This window comes from Parasteatoda tepidariorum, chromosome 10, assembly GCF_043381705.1.
Source record: "Parasteatoda tepidariorum isolate YZ-2023 chromosome 10, CAS_Ptep_4.0, whole genome shotgun sequence".
Classification (NCBI taxonomy): domain Eukaryota; kingdom Metazoa; phylum Arthropoda; class Arachnida; order Araneae; family Theridiidae; genus Parasteatoda; species Parasteatoda tepidariorum.
In genome coordinates this window covers 6,851,367-6,871,393 of record NC_092213.1, presented here as the reverse complement: position 1 = coordinate 6,871,393, position 20,027 = coordinate 6,851,367, and the positions used below count along the sequence as shown (strand labels likewise).

General features: G+C 28.2%; 1 protein-coding gene across 1 annotated transcript in view; it reads left to right on the top strand.

Moving 5' to 3' along the window:
* Positions 1 to 11,915: 11,915 nt before the first annotated feature.
* The window catches only part of LOC107439618 (zinc finger protein jing), a 198,764-nt gene continuing 190,652 nt past the window's right edge, over positions 11,916 to 20,027 (top strand). The window contains exon 1 of the mRNA XM_043046423.2: positions 11,916 to 12,300. Within this exon, the coding sequence (XP_042902357.1) occupies positions 11,972 to 12,300 (329 nt within the window). The 5' untranslated portion in view covers positions 11,916 to 11,971. The remainder of the gene's footprint in view (positions 12,301 to 20,027) is intronic.

Here is a 20,027-nt window from a genome sequence, read left to right as displayed (position 1 = left end):
CGTGGTTTTCAACACATTTCGCCAAAATGCTTTGATGACGAAAGGGTTAAAACTAGTTACAAGAATTAATCAATGATTGCTGAAAGTTTTTTAATTGAGATTTTGTGTTGACAGAAAGCCTACCGAGGCCCTCCTAACGAAAAAATATGTTTCTTTCGCACCTCTATAACGATATGTTATTTTCGGAATTTTCCAATAACGATCTTACTCTTAAGTGTTTGTTATTTTAAAGTACAATGTACTATTAATTATAGTACTTGCACTTGTAATATACGAGCAAACTAAATAAAATGAGCATTTACCAAATAGACCATGTTGTGCTAGGAGCAATGTTGTTGCGGAATCGTTACCTTTTTGCATGTAAGCTAAAAGGTAACGATTCCACAATGTCGAACTAACGAGCAATTAAATTTCGAAGTGGCTGGAGAACGATATTGGTCGCATAGGCTTGCGATGACGCAGTTTTGGAAAATTGCAGGAACTTTTGCCTATAAACAAGTAAATTTTTATTACCTTTATTTTTATTTAATAATTTATTATTCATTTTATTACAATCTCGAGATATATAACTACATTAATTTTCAAATGTGTTTTTTAGAATAATATTTCGCAAATTTTTATTTTAATAAAAGAAATAGCTGTTCAATCAAAAAACAATGCAATTTACAGAATTTTAAAAAGACACTGATAGCAAGAAAAAGAATAACAGTACTACTGGAATAAAGTTTTTATAAGACCTAGTATGTAATGAACAACCGGGATAGCCAGGTTGGAAGGGCGTTGAGACCATCTCCAAGAGGTCGCGAGTTCTATCCCCTTCGGCTGAAGACTCCCCGTGTAGCAAATGGTCACTGGTGCACGTGAAATCTGTTGGGTCACAAACTCCTCGTGTACACATAACAAATCTACCTCTGGGAGTACTGACTTGGAGATTGATCGTTCTCTGGTTCAGATCTGCGGGTGAATCAATGGAGGTATGAATGTATCCGCCCTATAAACGGGCAGTGATCTGTATGAGGCTGAAGTCGTATTCTTGGCAATAGATGGCGCCACTTAAAAACAAGAAACGCACCCTTTGCCATGTACTAAGCAAATTTGCTGGCATTGGCAAGTGACATTAGACTCGATAACAACAATACTACGAGTGCATACAGAATTTTGATTTTTTTTTTTTTTCTGTTACAAATGTTATAATGCATGTGACTAAATAAATATTTCTTTCATACTTATTCGAATTGTTCAAAAAAATACTATTCAAATTTCTTCTACAGTCAAAGTCATATAAATAAAACTTAATATTGATATTACATAAACATTTGCAAAAATGAAATGAGCTCAGAACGCACATAAAACAAAAGTTGTAGCCAAAGGCAAGTAAACGCTACCCGATATATATCATCTCTCTTCGCACAGTAGTGACGTCATTTTAGACCAATAGTGTGATCCGGCCATTGAAAAATCTACATTGTAAAAAGTACATTAAAAACTTCCATAATTTCAACTCTAAAATTCTTCACAATATATTTAATCATAAAATTAAAAAAAATTTAAAAGGAAGAAAATTATTTAAAGGACTGCCAAAAAAAGGAGTATTTTCTCTAACAAATGCTGTTCTTATTAGCAACACATTCCCGATATAGCAGGGGTTTCCAACTGGCGGCCCGGGGGCCGCCTCCGGCCCGCGAACTAAAATATATTAGTCGTCATTTTTTTGCGGACAATTGTCGTAAAAATTCTGTATGGGTTTAAAATACTTTTCTCGTTAATAAAAACCTAATTTCTTCGTTTCTGTGAAATTTAACATACCAACGGTGCAAAGAAATTTTATTTTTTTAGGTTTTGTATCCAAGAAAATATTTATTCAAATACAAAATTAATTGTGTACTCTTTTTTATTTCATTTTTTTTTTTTTGTATTTTGTGAATATAATTTAGCATGTGCGTATCAAAAATTTTCTCGAAGAAATTCTCCGATTTAACTTTTTGAAACCACTCATTTTGGACGAAAATATTCGCACACACATTTGTAAATTTTGAATTTAAAATGTAAATATCGATTCTCTGGTGGTTGCAGCAAACCACAATTTTCTCATTGAATATTTTGTGTGCTACTATGTAAGTTTTAATACTTTAACAATTAGCATTAATTGTTAACTGTTGCACATTAATTGTTTATACATAGGTGCACATTAAAGTTATTGTAGCCCGAATTTTTAGCATTTATTTATGTCTTTAAAATTATTATTAATAACTATTAAATATTTTTAAAAATCTACTTCTTATTTTAATTTGTAATTCAATACTTTTGTTTTGTACAACTTAGTAAAACTCTGACAGTAATATTTAATGTTTCTTCAAACATGAAAGAGTCCTACAAAAATTTTTGATAAAGTTGCGGCCCGCCATTTGATTTGTGTTTTTAATTGTGGCCCCCAGCCTCATGTAAGTTGGAAACCCCAGTGATATTGAGTTCCTTTTCCATTTTGTTCATTTTCTGATTTTCTTAGTACGTTCGTATTGTGGAATCGTTCTGGCCCTAGCAGTTTTTGGAGCTTGGTCCAAGAAGCCGTTCGAAAACAGACAAATAAGTTAATCGGTGTTTTAATCAATAGAAAAGAGTTGAGATGTTTCGATTCTTGTTCGAAACAAACGATTTTCTGAGAATGGAAAATTTTATTTAATTATTCATGAAAGTTTGAAACATTTTTATTTGAAGGTTTATTTTTTCGATAGAATGACTTAAAATATTGATAAAACAATCGTTATTAAAGAAAAAGTAACGACGTCATATGAAAACTATGAAGTGGCTCGTACGAAAAGTCGACCGCCAAACTCTTGCTTAGAGGACGTTAGGAGGGGGAAATTACCATATGGTAATCTGTCGTGCCAACTACAATCGCATAGGGGCCAAATGAATTTTAAGCTTTCTAATTTAAAAGGGAAAAAAAACGTGTAGAAGTTTGCTCGGCTGTGGCTACGAGTTAGTCCCCATCTGAACTGTTTTTTTTTTCTTTTTCGTTTCTTGTGGGCCGTTGCCCGGAAGATGCCAAAACTTATCGATAATTCTGACGCAGATCACGATACGGAAATCTTCCCGTAGCGAAAATAAGCGAAAAATTGTACACTAAATTTAATACATTAAAAATAATCCTTTTTTTTTTCATTTGCAAAATATTTGATAAAAGATTCTAAAATTTTTCTCTATTTCTCAGAACTTTTAAATATTTCGAATTATTATGGGCCGACATTACACCCACCGTCTATCACTCCAAAGACAGCCTCATAACAACCTAAGATTTAAAGATCTACAAAAAATTTAACACTAAGATAGAATCGAAAATTATAATACGAAAACGTGAGGCAACAAAAATTATTTGTGCTCAAATTGTAAGTTTTTAGAAACATAATATATTGAAAAGCCATAAAAATAAATAATAATTAAGCATTGATTTTAATTAAAATAATAATGGGACGTTCAATTAAAAACGAAAGTATGTTTTTGCAATTCCCCCCTTGTGTGTTACATTAACTTTTTTGATTTTAAAATTAAATTTAGAGTAAATTCTTTAGGTGTTATCCTTCTGTGGCCAATACTTATGACCTCTTTTTCAGCATTACCCATATCGAAAAAAAAGTACGAGTATTTTTTTCTTTCATTTGAAAACAAAAATTTTGAAAATAGGGGGATTCTACTTTTTTACGTAATCATTTATAATATACCTCCTTTTCCCCATATCAGAAAGTCGTTAACTCCCTCTCTCCTTACGTAATATATGAATGGCCCCTATATCAATTTTTATTATGCTAAATCTACGAATTCCACATTCGACATTTTGTAAAACATTTTTTGGCGGCAGGTTCTCGAATTCCCAACTAAACATTTCACTAATAGATTTCGTTTTTTAATCGGCAGAAATTAATGTATAAAATTTACAACTACCCTAGTAAAATTTACAAATATCCTAGTTTGTGTTTACGGAAAACTTATTGTTTCAAATTTTTCCAACACTACTTTTGATTGCAAGTTAATTTTAAGCTTAAATAAAGAGAACATAAGGTTTGAAAAAATAATGATTAACGATTTACAAACAAGGTGTTCATTGCGATTAAAACTATGGTTAAGCAAATAGATGGTAAAAATGAAAGAAAAACAACAACGAAGTAACGGGAAAATATAACTTACAAAAGTGGTTACGTACAACTAAAACCGAAATTCGAATTCTGTTCTGACTGATCACATCTAAAAAGCTGACTTATGACTTATATAACTTACGATTGGATGTTGGCGACAGTCGAAAAGATGGCGACGTACGGGATCTTCCTTTTCCTTGTTATGCGTTGATATTGTTAAAAGAATTTTCGCCAAACCTGGTAGCATCAACTAAAATTAATAAATCAATAATCGTCTTAAGATAAAATTTAATTTAAAAAAATAAACTTTGTTTTCTGAACAGAAAAAAAGCAAAAAATGAGTGATTAGTCAGCATTTTTATTTTTAATATTTGAATGATTCTACTTAAGGAATGCTTTGGTCCACGAGGGCTAATAGTAATACTGAAATGTTTCCTTCATTAGTCTACATTCGAAAGAAATTTGATTCATATCAAGAATTATCATTTTTCAGGAATCATTAAAACAATTGTTGTAATTGTAAAATATTTAAAAATTCTAACAATAAGTTTGTTTGAAGTCAGTGTAAATACTTAGGCACACGAGAGCTATTAGCATTACCGAGCTGTTTGCTTTAGTAAAATAAGTATACATTACAAAAGAAAAATATTGACTCATATCAACAATCATTATTATGAAAATTTTTGTAATTATAAATTAATAATGTAGATTCTTATACTAATAATTTAGTTTGAAGGTTATGCAAACGCTATAACTAAGGTTAACGATGGTTTTTAATTTTATCAAACTTTATTCGCAACAATAGCATGCAATACATAAGAAAAAGACTGTTACATTACAATTATCATTAAGACAATTGTTGTAATGGTAAATTCTTACAATAGTGTAAATACTAAGGCTCAAGATAGCTATTTGTAATACCGAAATATTTGCTTCATTAGCAGACATTGCAAAACGAGAAGGATGATTTATATCAACAATTATCATTGAGATAATTGTTGTAATTATAAATTAATAATGTTATATCTTACACTAATCATTTAGTTTGTACGCTATGCAAACGCTATAACTAAGGTTATAGATGGCTTTTAATTTTTAAAAAAATTTTTATTCCCAATATTAGTTTCCAATACATACGAAGAAGACTGATAAATAACAATTATTATTAAGACAATTGTTGTAATTGCAAACTCTAATAATAATAATTTAATTTAAACTCAGTGCAATTACTAAGACTCACGATAGCTGTTAATATTACCGAACTGTTTGCTTCATTAGGAACACTAGTATACATTACAAAAGTAGAAGGTTGGTTTATATCACCAATTATTATCTGGAAAATTGTTGTAATGATAAATTAATAATGTAATATCTTATACTAATCATTTAGTTTGTACGCTATGTAAACGCTACAACTAAGGTTAAAGTAACTTTTAATTTAAAAAGAAATTTCATTCACAATATTAGATGCATTACATAAGAAGACTGATACCTAACAACAATGATCAAGACAATTGTTGTAATTGTAAATTCTAATAAGAATAATTTAATTTAAAGTCAGTATAATTACAAGGACTCACGATAGCTGTCAGCACTACCGAACTGTTTGCCTCATTTACATACAAACAATAACAAAAGAAGGAGGTTTATTTATATCAACCATTATCATTAAAACAATTTTCGCAATTTGTAATTATTGTAAATTCTAACAATATTAATTTAGAATGTTAATATTGTATTGAAGTAAGTGAAAATACTAAGGTCCACGATAGCTAGTTCTATTACCAATTAGGAACCTTAGTTTACGAAAGAAGGTATCATTAAGAAAAATTGCTGCAGTTACATATAAATTTTAACAGTAATCATTCAGTTTGAAGACTGTGCTAACATTATAACTTAAGTTTTCAATGAATTTCAATATTATTGAACCACTTCGCCTCATTAGCATACTTTACAAAAAGAGAAGATTGATTCATATTATAAACAATTATCATTAAGACAAGCTGTGTTGCGGTTTACGGATAAGGCAGATTTTTACCCTTTTTTGCAGCTGTGGTTTTGTGGAAATCGTTACGGAACAGTTGTCTTTTTACCCTATCCTCCCTCATGTTTAGTTATTTTTTATATCATTTTCCGCTTTTTTTTTCCAGTCTAAAAAATCCTCCTTATATTGCGTAAGATCGGGCATATCATGAGCGACAGATGTTGTTTTGCCTGATGGCATACAATTCTCAGGGTCAATAAGGACAAGTTTTTTTTTTAATCCCTCCACCCGTTTTTCTTTACTTTGTATTGAAAATCGAAAGGAAAGGGCAAAAAACTTTCATGTTTTACTTTAACCATGATGACATTTTTGTCACATATTTAATTCTTCTTGATTTATTTATGCATTACATTTCATTTAATAGTTCGTAGCGAAGAAATTAGGAAAAAAAGACTTATTAATTTCTTTGATATTTAAAAAATGTTTTTCTTTGAGTTGAAGTTTTGTTGGATTTTCATATGCTGTTTCGTAATATTAGTAATAATACAAGAAACTTTATTTAATTCGAATGTGAATTATTCGAAATAGTGTACTCGTCGATTTCTCTTTGAACTCCTCTCTCATATTCTCATGGGAGTGGCAAGTGTTCGATGTGAGCGAAGGAAGCAATAAAAACAACCAGCGATTCCGCGGAACCCAAGGGTTCCAACATAGACTCATATAGGTTCCGAGTGTTAGAACTCTTCAAATAAAATAAAAAAAATTAAACCTGTAATTGTATTTATATGCAATCGACGGAGCATAATTTATACAATATTTTTGTTACTTTAATAATATTTTGGTAATGCAACACCGAAAAAAAATTTTTTAAAAATATTATGATATATTAAATAAATTATGAATTTTTTTTTTGTAAAATTTACATGATTATTACCCATCGAATTTTAATTGAAAATTAAATTACCAAATTCAAAAAATGAAGAAATTATATTTATCTGAAAAACATTCTAAACGATTCAAGCAGGGTTATTTTTCATTTACATTTCAGCAAAATATCAGTTTAGTTTATTCATGTTTAGTTTATACATACACCAAAAACAGATTCAGAACTGGGCAAGATGACGGCTCCAGAGCAGTGAATTTAAATTTTGGTTGTAATACCTAATTTTAAGACAAATATTGATAAAATGACGGAAAATGTCAATTCTTCACATTAAATAATTTTGAACTGATAGGTAGCCTTTCTTTGGTTTATCTGTTGATAATTTTTGACAAAATTTATTGAAAAAGTTGGGGTCTCCTCCAGGAAAACATCAGTTTAGGGTTCCATAATCGAAAAGAATTGAGAACTCTTATCTTACACACGTAAACACGTAACAAAAAATATTTCTCAAATTTGCTAAACGTCTTAAAAAAGATTTATCTCGATCTTTATTTTAACTTTCATCAATGATGATTCATGAACATTTTCGACATTTGTCTGTATTATTAAGGGGAGCCTTAAGAGATTCCTAATTATTGTGAGCGACAGATACTCACCGTTTACCACATCAACGACGCCCAGTTTATAAGAATATAAAATTTAATCTTCCTTTCGATTTTACCGCAATATTGATTTTTGCGTCAGCAACTAAATTCCCTTCAATTTTTTTTAAACTGCAAGAGTCCACATGTTTTTTGATCATTCGAAAGAGGATGTTTAGTTCTACCGGAATCTATGTTTTGCTCCAGTTATGTTAATTTCCAGATCTCTAAAATAAAATGTTCAAGGCTGAAAAGAAAAATGAGGCTTTTTGACACCTCTTTCTTTCTTCGTGATTTTTAATCGAGGTTCTATGGTCGCAGAAGCTGTTCGCGACATTTGTGTTGTGTGTGCTGAGAGTGCCATAGCTAACAGAACCGATTGTGATTATTTCATTATTTTAACTTCGCATAAATAGCTTGCTGGGCCCATAACCTGTAGAAATAATTGAGTTACGCAAGTATTGACTGAACATGACATCTTTAAGTTAAACTAACTATTTATTCAGTATACTACAAAAAGGAAACAAAATGGAACGATGATCGATGATATATATAAAAATAATAAAGAGCACGGGCTTCATAGGTGAAAGTTAAATTAGCAGTGCTGATCTGTTGCCAGATTTCCTATTGATGTAAATGCCAATCTTTTTTCTTATTAACACATACATCAATATTTTTCACCACTACTAATATATATTTTAACAGTAAATTAAAGGTCAGATAGAGAAATGGTCACGCACTTAAAATCCTCATGAAGTTCTAATATTAAAAAAAAAAAAATCGGCTTTAGTTGGTTGCCACTGACAAATATATGAAATCTCAAATGGTGAAGGGTTATGTAATAAGTACGAAATATACTAATATAGGTATAAAATATTATATTGATGTATCTGATAATTATTAAAACTACATCAGTACTAAGCAGTTTAAGTACCAATACCTTGGAATTAAGTGTTTTACGGTCTTTTTAAAAGAGATATATACCTGAGAAAATCACTTAACAGTGGTGAATTTTAACTATCATGAATTGGCAGAGAGCAACTGCATCACACCTAAATGATGCTAAATGCATTTCATCTTTGCTGAAATGGTATGAATTACAAATAACGAGCTTTGCTTACTTAAGCCATCGAAGATTACAACAAATAGTATTAAATAAAATAAAAAAAGAAATTAAAATTATTTTACCTAAATTAATTGAAAAACTTAGAAGACATTTGACAGTGACATTTTCAGAACGAAAAAAAGAAGTTGCATCAGAATTATTTTATTACCAATTTGTTAGAAGGTGGGACTAATAATTCTTTTGCTTTATTTTATTTCCCACTGCCTAATTTGAAATAAGAATTACTCTAAAAACTAATATGGATCAGTTATATTGAGATAAAAGTGAAAGCAAAAACAGTTCTGTTACATTAAACTTACCCATATTGACGCAACCACTTTATGTTATTCTCTCTAATTCATTAATTTCCCAAAAAATGTCATTCACCTGATTCTTCCATCTTTAATTGTGTCAGTATTATGCATATCAGTTTTGAGCATGAATGCCTTGTGTTCCTCAATACTGATTTATTGATTCTTTTTTTTATTTTATTCACCCCGTGCGAAGAACGGGTATTCAGCTAGTAAATAAATAAAAATAAAAACGGTGGGAACTTCGTTGCCAATCCAATATATTCGAAATAAAGAAGACTCATTGCTTGCAAAACTTATTACAATCTTTTTTCACATTAATTAATTAATATGAAAATTGTTCCATTTATAATTAACGTATAATTAAGTCAATTTAAGAAAACGGTTATCACAGAAATTTTTCAATAGCTCCAAATTGTGTATGAGTTAAAAAAAAAATGCTTTTATGAAATGCTTGAGGCAACAAATTAACCTTTTCCAAAAGGTTAAAATTTTTACATCAAACTGCTGTTTATTGATTTTAAATATGTACTTTCAAAGTTTCCGAAATTTCCTCCTACACTAGTATTATAATAATCAAAAATATCTTACCGCTAAAACATGGAAATAATGGTGTTTTGCACCATAAGTAACTCTTCGGAAAAATTTCAAGACATTGTTTATCATTATAGTGTCCCAAGTCTTTATAATATTTCTTTATGAATTTCTAGCTTACTATAGTATAGTTACTAGAAATTCAGTTACTTATAGTATTTAACAACTTGCATTACTATAGTATCTAGCTTACTATAGTATTTAACAAACATTAAAATTAAGGAGAGTTTATTCTTACTAAACTTAATTCATTGTTGTTGGTATTTAATTAATGAATATATTTGTCACTCCGAACATTTTTAACTTTCCCTTTGAGTTTGCATTACTAAAGGTTTGATGTATTTGATGGAATTCTTTATACTCATTGAATTATAAGTTACTGAAAACTTGCTCTTCGCAAAGGTTTTCTATTAATCTCTATCATCAATTCTACGCCAATCTCAAAAAGAGTTATTTCAAAAAGAGAATGTTTCACTTAGGTAACTATAAAAATAAAGTTTAAAAATTATGATGTCAGTTTAAAAGTTTTTTCTAAATGGTAAACCTTTATATTATTTCGAATCATTGGTTGTCTCATTCAAACTTCCAAGTTCCTCAAATTTAGTTGAAAAATTATAAAAACTCTCTAAAAATTAAACAACTGACTCGGATTGTCCTAGTTTCGATTCATTTCCAGAACAAGTTATGAGTTTGAAAAACTTTTATAAGTTGAGATTCAAATCTCAAACGAGTCACTATTTCTTCAAAATGACATTCGTAGAAACTGTGCCAAAAAATATTAAATTCGCGAAAAAAAATTGAAAAATTAATTTTTGAATTGTATTTTATAACGTTATAATATACATATAATGTGGTATTAATAAACGATGCAGCTGTCTTGCAGTAAGCCACCGAGACTTGTTAAGTTAAAATTTTACTTTTATAACTCTAATGGAGATAACAGTTACAGCAACTTTATAATTTGCTCTCTTATCAAAAGTAATTGTATAATCAATACGGATTTCAAATGTTTTTGGGGTTGTTCTTATTCACAGTGCAGCCATTTTTAAATGGAGAAAAAAAGCTTTATTTTATTAAAATTAACGTGAATCTTTTCAAATTAAGTTTCTCAAAATATTTATTATTTTAATTGAAAAACATCTCTGTATATTCATGGAAAATATTATCTTTCTCACCGCAAGTAATGAAAAAAAAATTAAGTTTCTGACTTACAGTAGAGTCTCGCTGTAGTGAATTTTTCACTTTAAAGAAGTTTTTGATCGAAACGTCAAATAGCATTCAAAATATTCTCCATATAACGAAGTGGGGTCTCCATAAAACGAATTTTTTAGATGCTATTTTTTAGATTTTCGTTATTCATGAAAGATGGAATTTTTGTGCAATGAAATGGCTCTCATAAGTGCCAGATTCTTTTCTTAGTTAAAATGTAATGTCTTCTGTTAGTTAAAATTTCTTGCTTAAAATGTATGAGTTTAATACCATAAAAAGCAATCACGGAATTTTCACGGAAACAATCACGGAAAAAAAACCACTAGTACGTATTAGTTAGTAAATTTATTGATTGTGTTTTACTCTTAAGCATTTTTAATGCAACAAAACGATAACTAAACAACACAACAAAGCAATAAAAATTATTGATTAAAATTATGTATTAACTCGTCTTTAATTAAAAGTCATAACTATATACTTTTGTTCTTTTTTACTTAATTGTACCAATTAAAAAGTTTGTACCATATCTTCAAAATACAGCCAAAATTTACATCCTCCGTAAAACGAAATTTTCTTTAAACTGAAATTTTCGATTGGAATCAATCGATATCGTTATGGAGAAATATCATACCAATGATTTTATTCCACTGATATTGTTTTACACTTTCTTCCATTTCTTTTATGAATGAAAAATTAGGTCTCTAGTTTGAACGAGATCCGATGACATCAAGAAATAAAGTTTAAAATAAAAAGTGTTAAGATTTATGAAAGAGGTTACAAGTCGATAGTAAAAATAAAATAAATAAAAGGTCGATGCTTTCGTTAATTTATCGAAAGTGAAAGAGTAAAAAAGAACATAAAGAGAAGCGAAAACATTAACCAAACTCTCACCTTGCGGTTTAGTTTAAAAAACAAAAAAAGACTTTGAAGAGTCAGATTTTGTTCTTTTTCTTTCCTCGTAGGAAAAGCTAGACTTGACGACATGTGAGCGATAAAGAAAAAATAAAAGTTTGGCGAAAAGATACGGGCGAAAGAGTCGCCAAATTTATCGCCCATCTCTTCCATGGAGCGAAAGAATGAATAACAGAGAGAGGCTAAGAGAGTACGTTTAAAGATGGCGGCCAGCGGGTCTGTGGAGTTGAGAGAATGTGCCGAAGAACTGGATACAAATTCGGCTAAAAATAAAATAAATGCTATTAGTGAGGTGTTAAATGGTTCTGTTTGTGATCATACTTTCGTTTTCGATCAAAATGTGACCGATGGCGAGGATAAACGCGAAGAACTACTAGCGTCCTGTCTTGCTGCCAGTCCGTGGATTAATAATAAGAACAAAGTGAACGTGAATCGTCTGCAGAGTTCAACTGCCCCGCTGACCTTGTGTTCCGAAACTGACCCCGAATTGAGGAGGACATTAAGGATAGAACGAGCTGGAAGTACAGAAAGGTGAGCGAAATCCTTGTGGTCATTCGGTTTAATTTCACTTTTCTTTTGAGAGCCGAATTCTTGACCTTTGTTTTCCCACCGCACGCGCCGCGACTCCCGCGTGTGCGGTTTCGCAGCATTTTTCTATCCTTTCTACCGATGAAGCGTCCATGCTCACCAAATTTCGCTTACTACCATTGTGATGCTTTTATGTGTCAAAATACTATTACATATGAATAAAAAATATGTTCCCCAAAATTCACCATTTCGTATTCAAGCATATCACATACAAAACATACAATTGCCATCTATATACGTAATAAAATTATTATTAAAATTGCATTTTTTCCGGTAAATTTCTTCATTATTTTTTAATAATTTAGGTAAATGAATGAAGCTTATTTACATTCACTATTGTCCGACGATATCATTAAATAGTGCTTCTTTTTATAGTTTTTTATCGCATTGTGTAAGTGAAATCAACTTATAGAAACTTCCATAAATTATTTTATTAGCAAACAAAATTTAAAAGCGCAACTTTTTTTTAAAATTTATATCTTTCTTTGCATTCCCTTTACAATTAGCGTTATTTTAATAAATTCTTAGTAGTAAGTTTAAAATAAGATTTATTAAATATAAAGAACATGTATTACAGATTTCGTATTTGTTATTCAATGTTAGGTGATTCAAAATATTGAATATTTTAGGAAAACGTATGTTCAGCATACTTTTTGGCTTTACATTTAAAGTACATACCAAATTGACAATGCTTTGTTGTTAAGATGAAATTCATTATTACAAACTAGACTAAACCATGCCTACGCAAGAACAAATATACGAATGCAGTCCTATGCTTACTGCTGTTTTCATTCCATTTACATTGTAGTAATAAATATCTATTATAAAATTTAAAAGCGGGATCGTAAATTAAATGTCGATCTCGGATTTTGTATCAGTTGTTTTAACACTGCATGCTTCAACTATTACTAAACTTATGTGATAAAATATGTGGACATCGTGGATCTTGACTTCAGATTTTAGCATAAATTCCGAAATTAGTCCTGACCCTATTATTTGATCTTGTAATATTTAGGTTATCTTGTAATATTAGATTAGATTAATATTAGATTATATGTTCGATTATCACGTGGTTTTGATAAAAATCATTTTAAAAAACAAAAGAAATTCCTCGCAATCGTATATACGCTAACGATTTTGAAATATTTTTTATAATGTATTTTCATACGTTTTATTACTTTGATGTCATTTAAATTTTTTCAATAAATCTTTACTTTTAGATTTCAAAGAAGAAAAAAAATAGTAATGGCTAAATATGTACTTGATTTTACATTTAAATTTTAACAATATCATGTAAATATTTTACCTATACTCTTTTTGTCAAAATATTGTTAACCAATATTTACAATATGTAGCACAGTTATTAACAAAATAGAAATGATTAGAAAGACAGGGTGAGAATTATTTTATTTTTAAGCATCTGTCATTGAATATATTATAAAGAACTTAAAATTATTTTCTAAACAATAAAAACAGATACTACCATCTATTTATTATAATATTATGATTTAAGTTAATTTTAATTTTAAAAGAGTTGTAGCGAAATAAAATTTTTCCAATTTTGTCACTGATTTTAAAATTTCATTGTTGAGCCTGAATTTCATTGTTGTAAAAAAAGTTTAAGTCATGCCGTACCGTTTTTTTGTTATTAAATTGACTTTAAATTTCCTGACGAAAATTTCTAATTTATTGGTCGTGATTCAAAAATTCATTAAAATATTGTTTTTTATTAACATTGCTTTTATCATTGTCTATTTAGGGAATTGTTAAAGTTATTTTTTCTTATTCCTTTTTACAAAATGTAACTTATTAACTGTAAAAACAAAAATTTTAAAAATATTATGAAAAGCAAAATCAGTATTAATTTTAACCTAACTGAATGTTAATTGTATTTAAATTGTTATGATTGCTGAAGATTCCTCTGAATAAGAATAACAGTTATAAGGGCTAGTAAGGGTTTTTCAATTTTCTCTTGAATGAATGGAATTTGTTATTAGTTTTTTCTTTACAATTGTTCTACATAAAACAGCAACCTAAAATATTTTTTTAAGAAGTAAATATTCAAATATACAAAAATAAATCAGCTGCTATTGAAAAATTGGAGCTGTGAACAAAAATATATATTGTCCTTCAATGATGTCCCAACTCATAAATAAATTTGTAGAGAGTAAATTGAATAATTCTTAATTTATTTTCGTTTTTATTGATTTACGTTTACCAAACGTACTTATTTGGGGGAAAAAATACCAATGCTTAAAAAAGAAATTTTAATCTTTTCTGAAATTCTTATCTTTGGCTTTCTTTGCATATCTTCATTTACCAATTTTTTTTTTCCAACTGTAACGTCCAAAGTAAATAATATTTACTATTTTATCTAAAGTGATAAAAAAAAACTTTTTAAATTTTTGTTGTGATTACAAAAATTTTTCATTTAGGCGATTTTTTTTTTGTAAACGTAACGAAATATGTGAAAAAATTGTCGCGTCAGTTTTCTTTTTTATCAATTTTGGTTCGCTTTGTTCTTAGAACAAAATTGAAAGAGAAATGTAAATAGATTTATAAAGTGCAGTTACATAAGAATCACGTATTTGATAATAACAATATCTTCGCTTTCAGATAAAAAAAAATGCATTAATTGTTGAACAATATACAAAATAAACAATATTATTGATAACAAATCCGTTGAAGAGGCTAAAACAGATGTTCTATATGGAACGTTCACGTGAATAATCATTTTGCCACTTTATCTTTTCTACAAAAAATTATTGAAAACTGTAAAAATAAAAAATAAATGATGTTTTTTTTAAGTAAAATAAAACTAAAATAATTAGTATTAAAACAGTGTTACTTTAAGTGCATCGTTGGAATTCGAACCCAGAGCACCTCATTGGAAGGCGAGTGTTTATCCTCAAAGCAACCACAGCTATGTAACTTTTATTTAACGTTATTAGTAATATTTATAATGAATACTTTAATGAATGGTGCTTGTACTATAATGTTTTGTAATAATTAAAGTATTTATTTTTAGGATTTTGTATAGCTCTAAATGCGCTTTTTGTATTTTTAAACTATTTAAAAAGTATCCCTTAAATTTACCGCGGAATCTTTTCATAAACATAAGTTCATTTAAAATTTTTAGTATTTCTCATGTGTGCAATATGATTTGATGACATTTGAGTTCCTCATTTTTTTCATAGTTATTTTTGAATAAAAAACCGGAAACAATACCCAAATTACATAATATATATATAAATATTACGGCTTGACACAAATCGAAAATATCAAAGGCAAGTATACGATGAGAAAAAGGAAATAATTCGCCGTGCATTGTCCTTTACTAAAATTACCCACCTTCTTTCAATTGACCAATCACGTTCTTACTCACGATCAAAGATGGCGACAGTCTTTTGTCTTTAAATAATTTTAAATCCATTTTTGCGTGCAATACTTGACCGTATCCTATTCCCCAACTCTCTCTCCATTCATTTTCTTTCAATGGAATCCTTAACTGTGATTTTAACTTGCTTGCTTCAATACATGAAATACGTTGTTAGGAATTCTCTATCGTTATGTCTGAATAATAAATAATCCTATAAAAAACATCAGCGTGAGTCGTTAAGTGAAGTGAAACGAAGAGAAAAATGACATTTAAAATTTTTATCTGTTATAGTATTTGCAAATCATTCTTGATAGGAAAATTATATTTATCTGTAAATACCATGATAAAAAATTTAACTCTCAGAACTTTCGCACCATGTATAATGGCGAAAATAAGTCCAGTTAAAAGTATTCTGTAAAATGTAATCGTTTTAAGTTATAGAATTTTTCTTTAATGCTCTGAAATTTCCAAATTCTAAATTAATAATATTTTGCACATCAATAGCACATTCTCGAAATAATATACACAATATTCTCTCGATATCTCAAAGTTGAAGGAACGCTAAAAACATTTCGAGATAACAAGTTCAAAACTAAATATGTTATAAAATGTATAAAAATATATTCTAAAATATTATTCTAAAAAGAGGAGTCGTGAAGCATCAGAATAACTACCATTAAATATATATGTAATGATAGTTTACTATAAGTCTAAATATTGCACTGATAATTTTATTTTTAAAGTCAAGCACAATTATGCATTAAATAGAAAAGAATTGGTTTATAATAATAATTTTATTTTTTAAAGTTAGATAAGAACGAATATGTATTAAGTAGAGAAGAATTGGTTAACAATGATAATTTTATTTTTAATAGTAAGACAAGAACAATTATGCATTTAAATAGAAAAGGATTGGTTTACAATGATAATTTTATTTTAAAAGTTAGATAAGAACAATTATGTATTAAATAGAAAAGAATTGGTTAACAATGATAGTTTTATTTTTAATATTAAGACAAGAACAATTTTGCATCAAATAGAAAATAATTTGTTTACAATGAACTTACATTGTGCTTTTTCCGAAAAAATTCATTTTCTATTTCGAAACAAAATCGACATAGCAAGGTTTTGAGAAGAAACCCTTCGACATAGGAATTCAAATTAACATTAGGTGGATATATAATGCAGGGGTCTGTCCAGACATTTTGTGAAAGGTCCGTTTTTCGTGAAATTGTGAAAAGTTACTCACATTCTTTCAACCAGGGTCCGCTTTTATGAATTTGTGCAAAGAGGGTCCGTTATTGCAAAAAAAAAATTTTTCAAGGAGTTTTTAAATTGTAAAGACATACAAGATTATGCTCAACACTGTAAAATTATGATTAAAAAAATTAAATTTTAAAAAATAAACAATAATTGCTGTTTCTAAATTAGAGATGCAACATACAAATATGTGGTATTTAGCCTATACTGCTGAACGCAGTACATTAATTTCAGACGAATAATGGATGAAGCGTCTGCCGAAGACAAAACGTAATTCGTTTACATCCATCTTTCTTGTTTTCTGCCGTGGAAAGGGTTTATTTGATTAATACAATAATAATGAAGATAAACAAATTTGCGAAGGGTCCGATTAAAAGAAAAATAATTTTGTGAAGGGTCCGTTTTTATGTTAAAATATTTTGTGAAAGGTCCGTTTTTAAGTTAAAATATTTTGTGAAGGGTCCGTTTTTATGATAAGATATTTTGTGAATTTCTATAAATATAAATTTCTTCTAAACAGACCCCTGTAATGCCATGGGAAAAAATAGTTTTTTGACATAGCAATGTTTTCGAAATATCGAGAGTATACTCTTATACTGTATAATAATATTATTATTTTTTTTATTTTTCAAGAAAACATTGGTTATAATCTGAAAATTACACAGATCGACCATTTTTATCGTTTGCTCAGGATTTTATTATTATTATTTACATTCATACAACTATAATTTACATAAAAACTATTTACACTCATTTTTTTTTTTTTTTTTTTTTTTTTTTTTTTTTTTTTTTTTTTTTTNTGTGAGAAATGTGTGAAAATGAGCTTTCTATAAGCACACAAATTTTGTACGATTTATAAAGTGTTTTTATAGAATAAATAATTCCTTGCCCTAAAAATGCTTCATATTTGACTAAACAAAAATATGAAAGAGAAAAGATTTTCAAAATTGTTAGTCTAGTCAAGTTTTTTCCTCACTTGGTATTATTTTTAATGTTTAAATTGCAACATATCTTTTGAAAAAATTAATTTTAATTTCTTTTCAAAACTTACATAACGCACCAAATCTTGATTTAGAATGCTTTGTTTAAAAAAAAAAGTTTTGATTCATTGTGCTTTATTAAAAGACATTAACAAAACTGGAATTGGAAATTAGTGCAAAATTCTGAAACCACGCTTTATTATGTGCTTGTATTTATAGATTTCTTTTTTTATAATTGCATTATTTTGCATTGAATTGAAAGATGCTGAGTTTTATCATCAAAGAAAAATATCCTGAAGTAGTTGAAATTTCAAATACTTTTTTAAACGATTTTTTCTTACATCATTCCGACTCTTATGTTATTTACACCTTTTTAATAACTCACCGCTAGAATTAAGTTATGAGGAGATACTACTTCCTGGTGTATATATTTCATCTCACACGATAAATTATTCTGAGATTTTAACCTTTATCACCCTTCTGTCAACAGGTTGTTGGGTACCCATGTTAATATTTAGATTATTAGTTGCCTCAAGAATTAACTAATACGAAGTAAAAAAACAATGAAATGATGATTTCTTGAATCTCAGTTCCTCATTTTATGATTCTTCTTTTTCTGCTATCTTGGCGACTCTCCAAAATCGGCGCCATAATTCGATTTAATATCAGTGCTGTGTGTGTCTGTATGTGCATTGTGAGAATTCAAGGACATTATTCTTTTTCTCATTTTTATTTTTACTCTGTTTATTTGTTTCTTTTTTTTTATTGCTTTAATCCCTCTTAGCTTTTATCTCAAGTATGTTATGTCTAATATTCTAATTGTTCTTTTTTTGTTTTTTTAAATGCTGTTGAGGTTTTATTGTAATGTTTGATGTCAGAACGTTTCATCGTTCTCGATTGTTTAATGATGCGAATTAAAGTGAATTATTTGTTTTATATAATAGTCCAAATTGTGAAGAGCCATTGTTTGTTCGTTTAAGATAGACACGTTATATACTTTTAACTATCGCCATTTATTGTTATTTGAGTGTACTGAATTAATTATTTTTTTAAAATGATGCTCCTGTGGAAAACCATTTGCCAAACAAATTGGTTTCTTTTAAGTTATAATCCCCTGAACTACGCTATCTTGTTTCACATAATTAGAGAAAAAACAAAAATAAATGTATTATTAATTCGCATTCTATGAGTTGAATGCTTAGTTACAAAGTAACACTGATTTAAAATTAGTAATTACTCAAAACTAATCAAAATTAAAGACAATGGAATATTAATAAGGTATTTTATAACTTAGTTTTCAAGTTATAGGTAATAATAATTTTTACATTTTATAAAGGAAATTTGTACATATTTCTTGCTCGAAATATGTTTGTAGATTTATGTGTTTGTTTTCGTATTTTTTATTGTTTGCGAGAGATAGTATTTTAATGCTGTTGTAATTAAAATGTATTTTAATAATTATAATTTGAAACTGTATTTTAATCTTTTATCTATATTTATTGTATTTTAATCTCTATAAATTTTTACAAAATGTTTTTAAATATTTTATAGAAACAATTAATAGCTAATTATTTTAAAGTATCGCTTATTTTCGAGTTTTTCGAATTATATATATAAAAAAAAAAATATTAACATATGCTTTGTAGAGAATTTTCATATTCATATTTACTATTTAAGAAAAACCGAGAATGATGTGATAACCTTTTACAAACCTTTGCAAAAGATTTTTAAATTTTAAAATGAAACACAATAAAGCATTAACAAATAATTTTAAAGCTTAGTTAGTTTTCAAGTTAACAAAATATAAAATCAAACTTTTACATATTTCTTGTAAGAATGTGGAGTTCTCTTTTTGTCATTACAGTGAGGCAGTATTTTAATACTGTTTCTTATATTTTGTAATGATATTTTAACCTTTTATGGGGGTTAACCTATTATAAAGTTTACTGAAGGAATATTTTTTTAAAAATATTTTGCTTTAGATTGAAGTTATGTTGTGTTTTTTATTCGTTGTAATAATGATATACATTTTATAAATTTTCTTGTAGGTG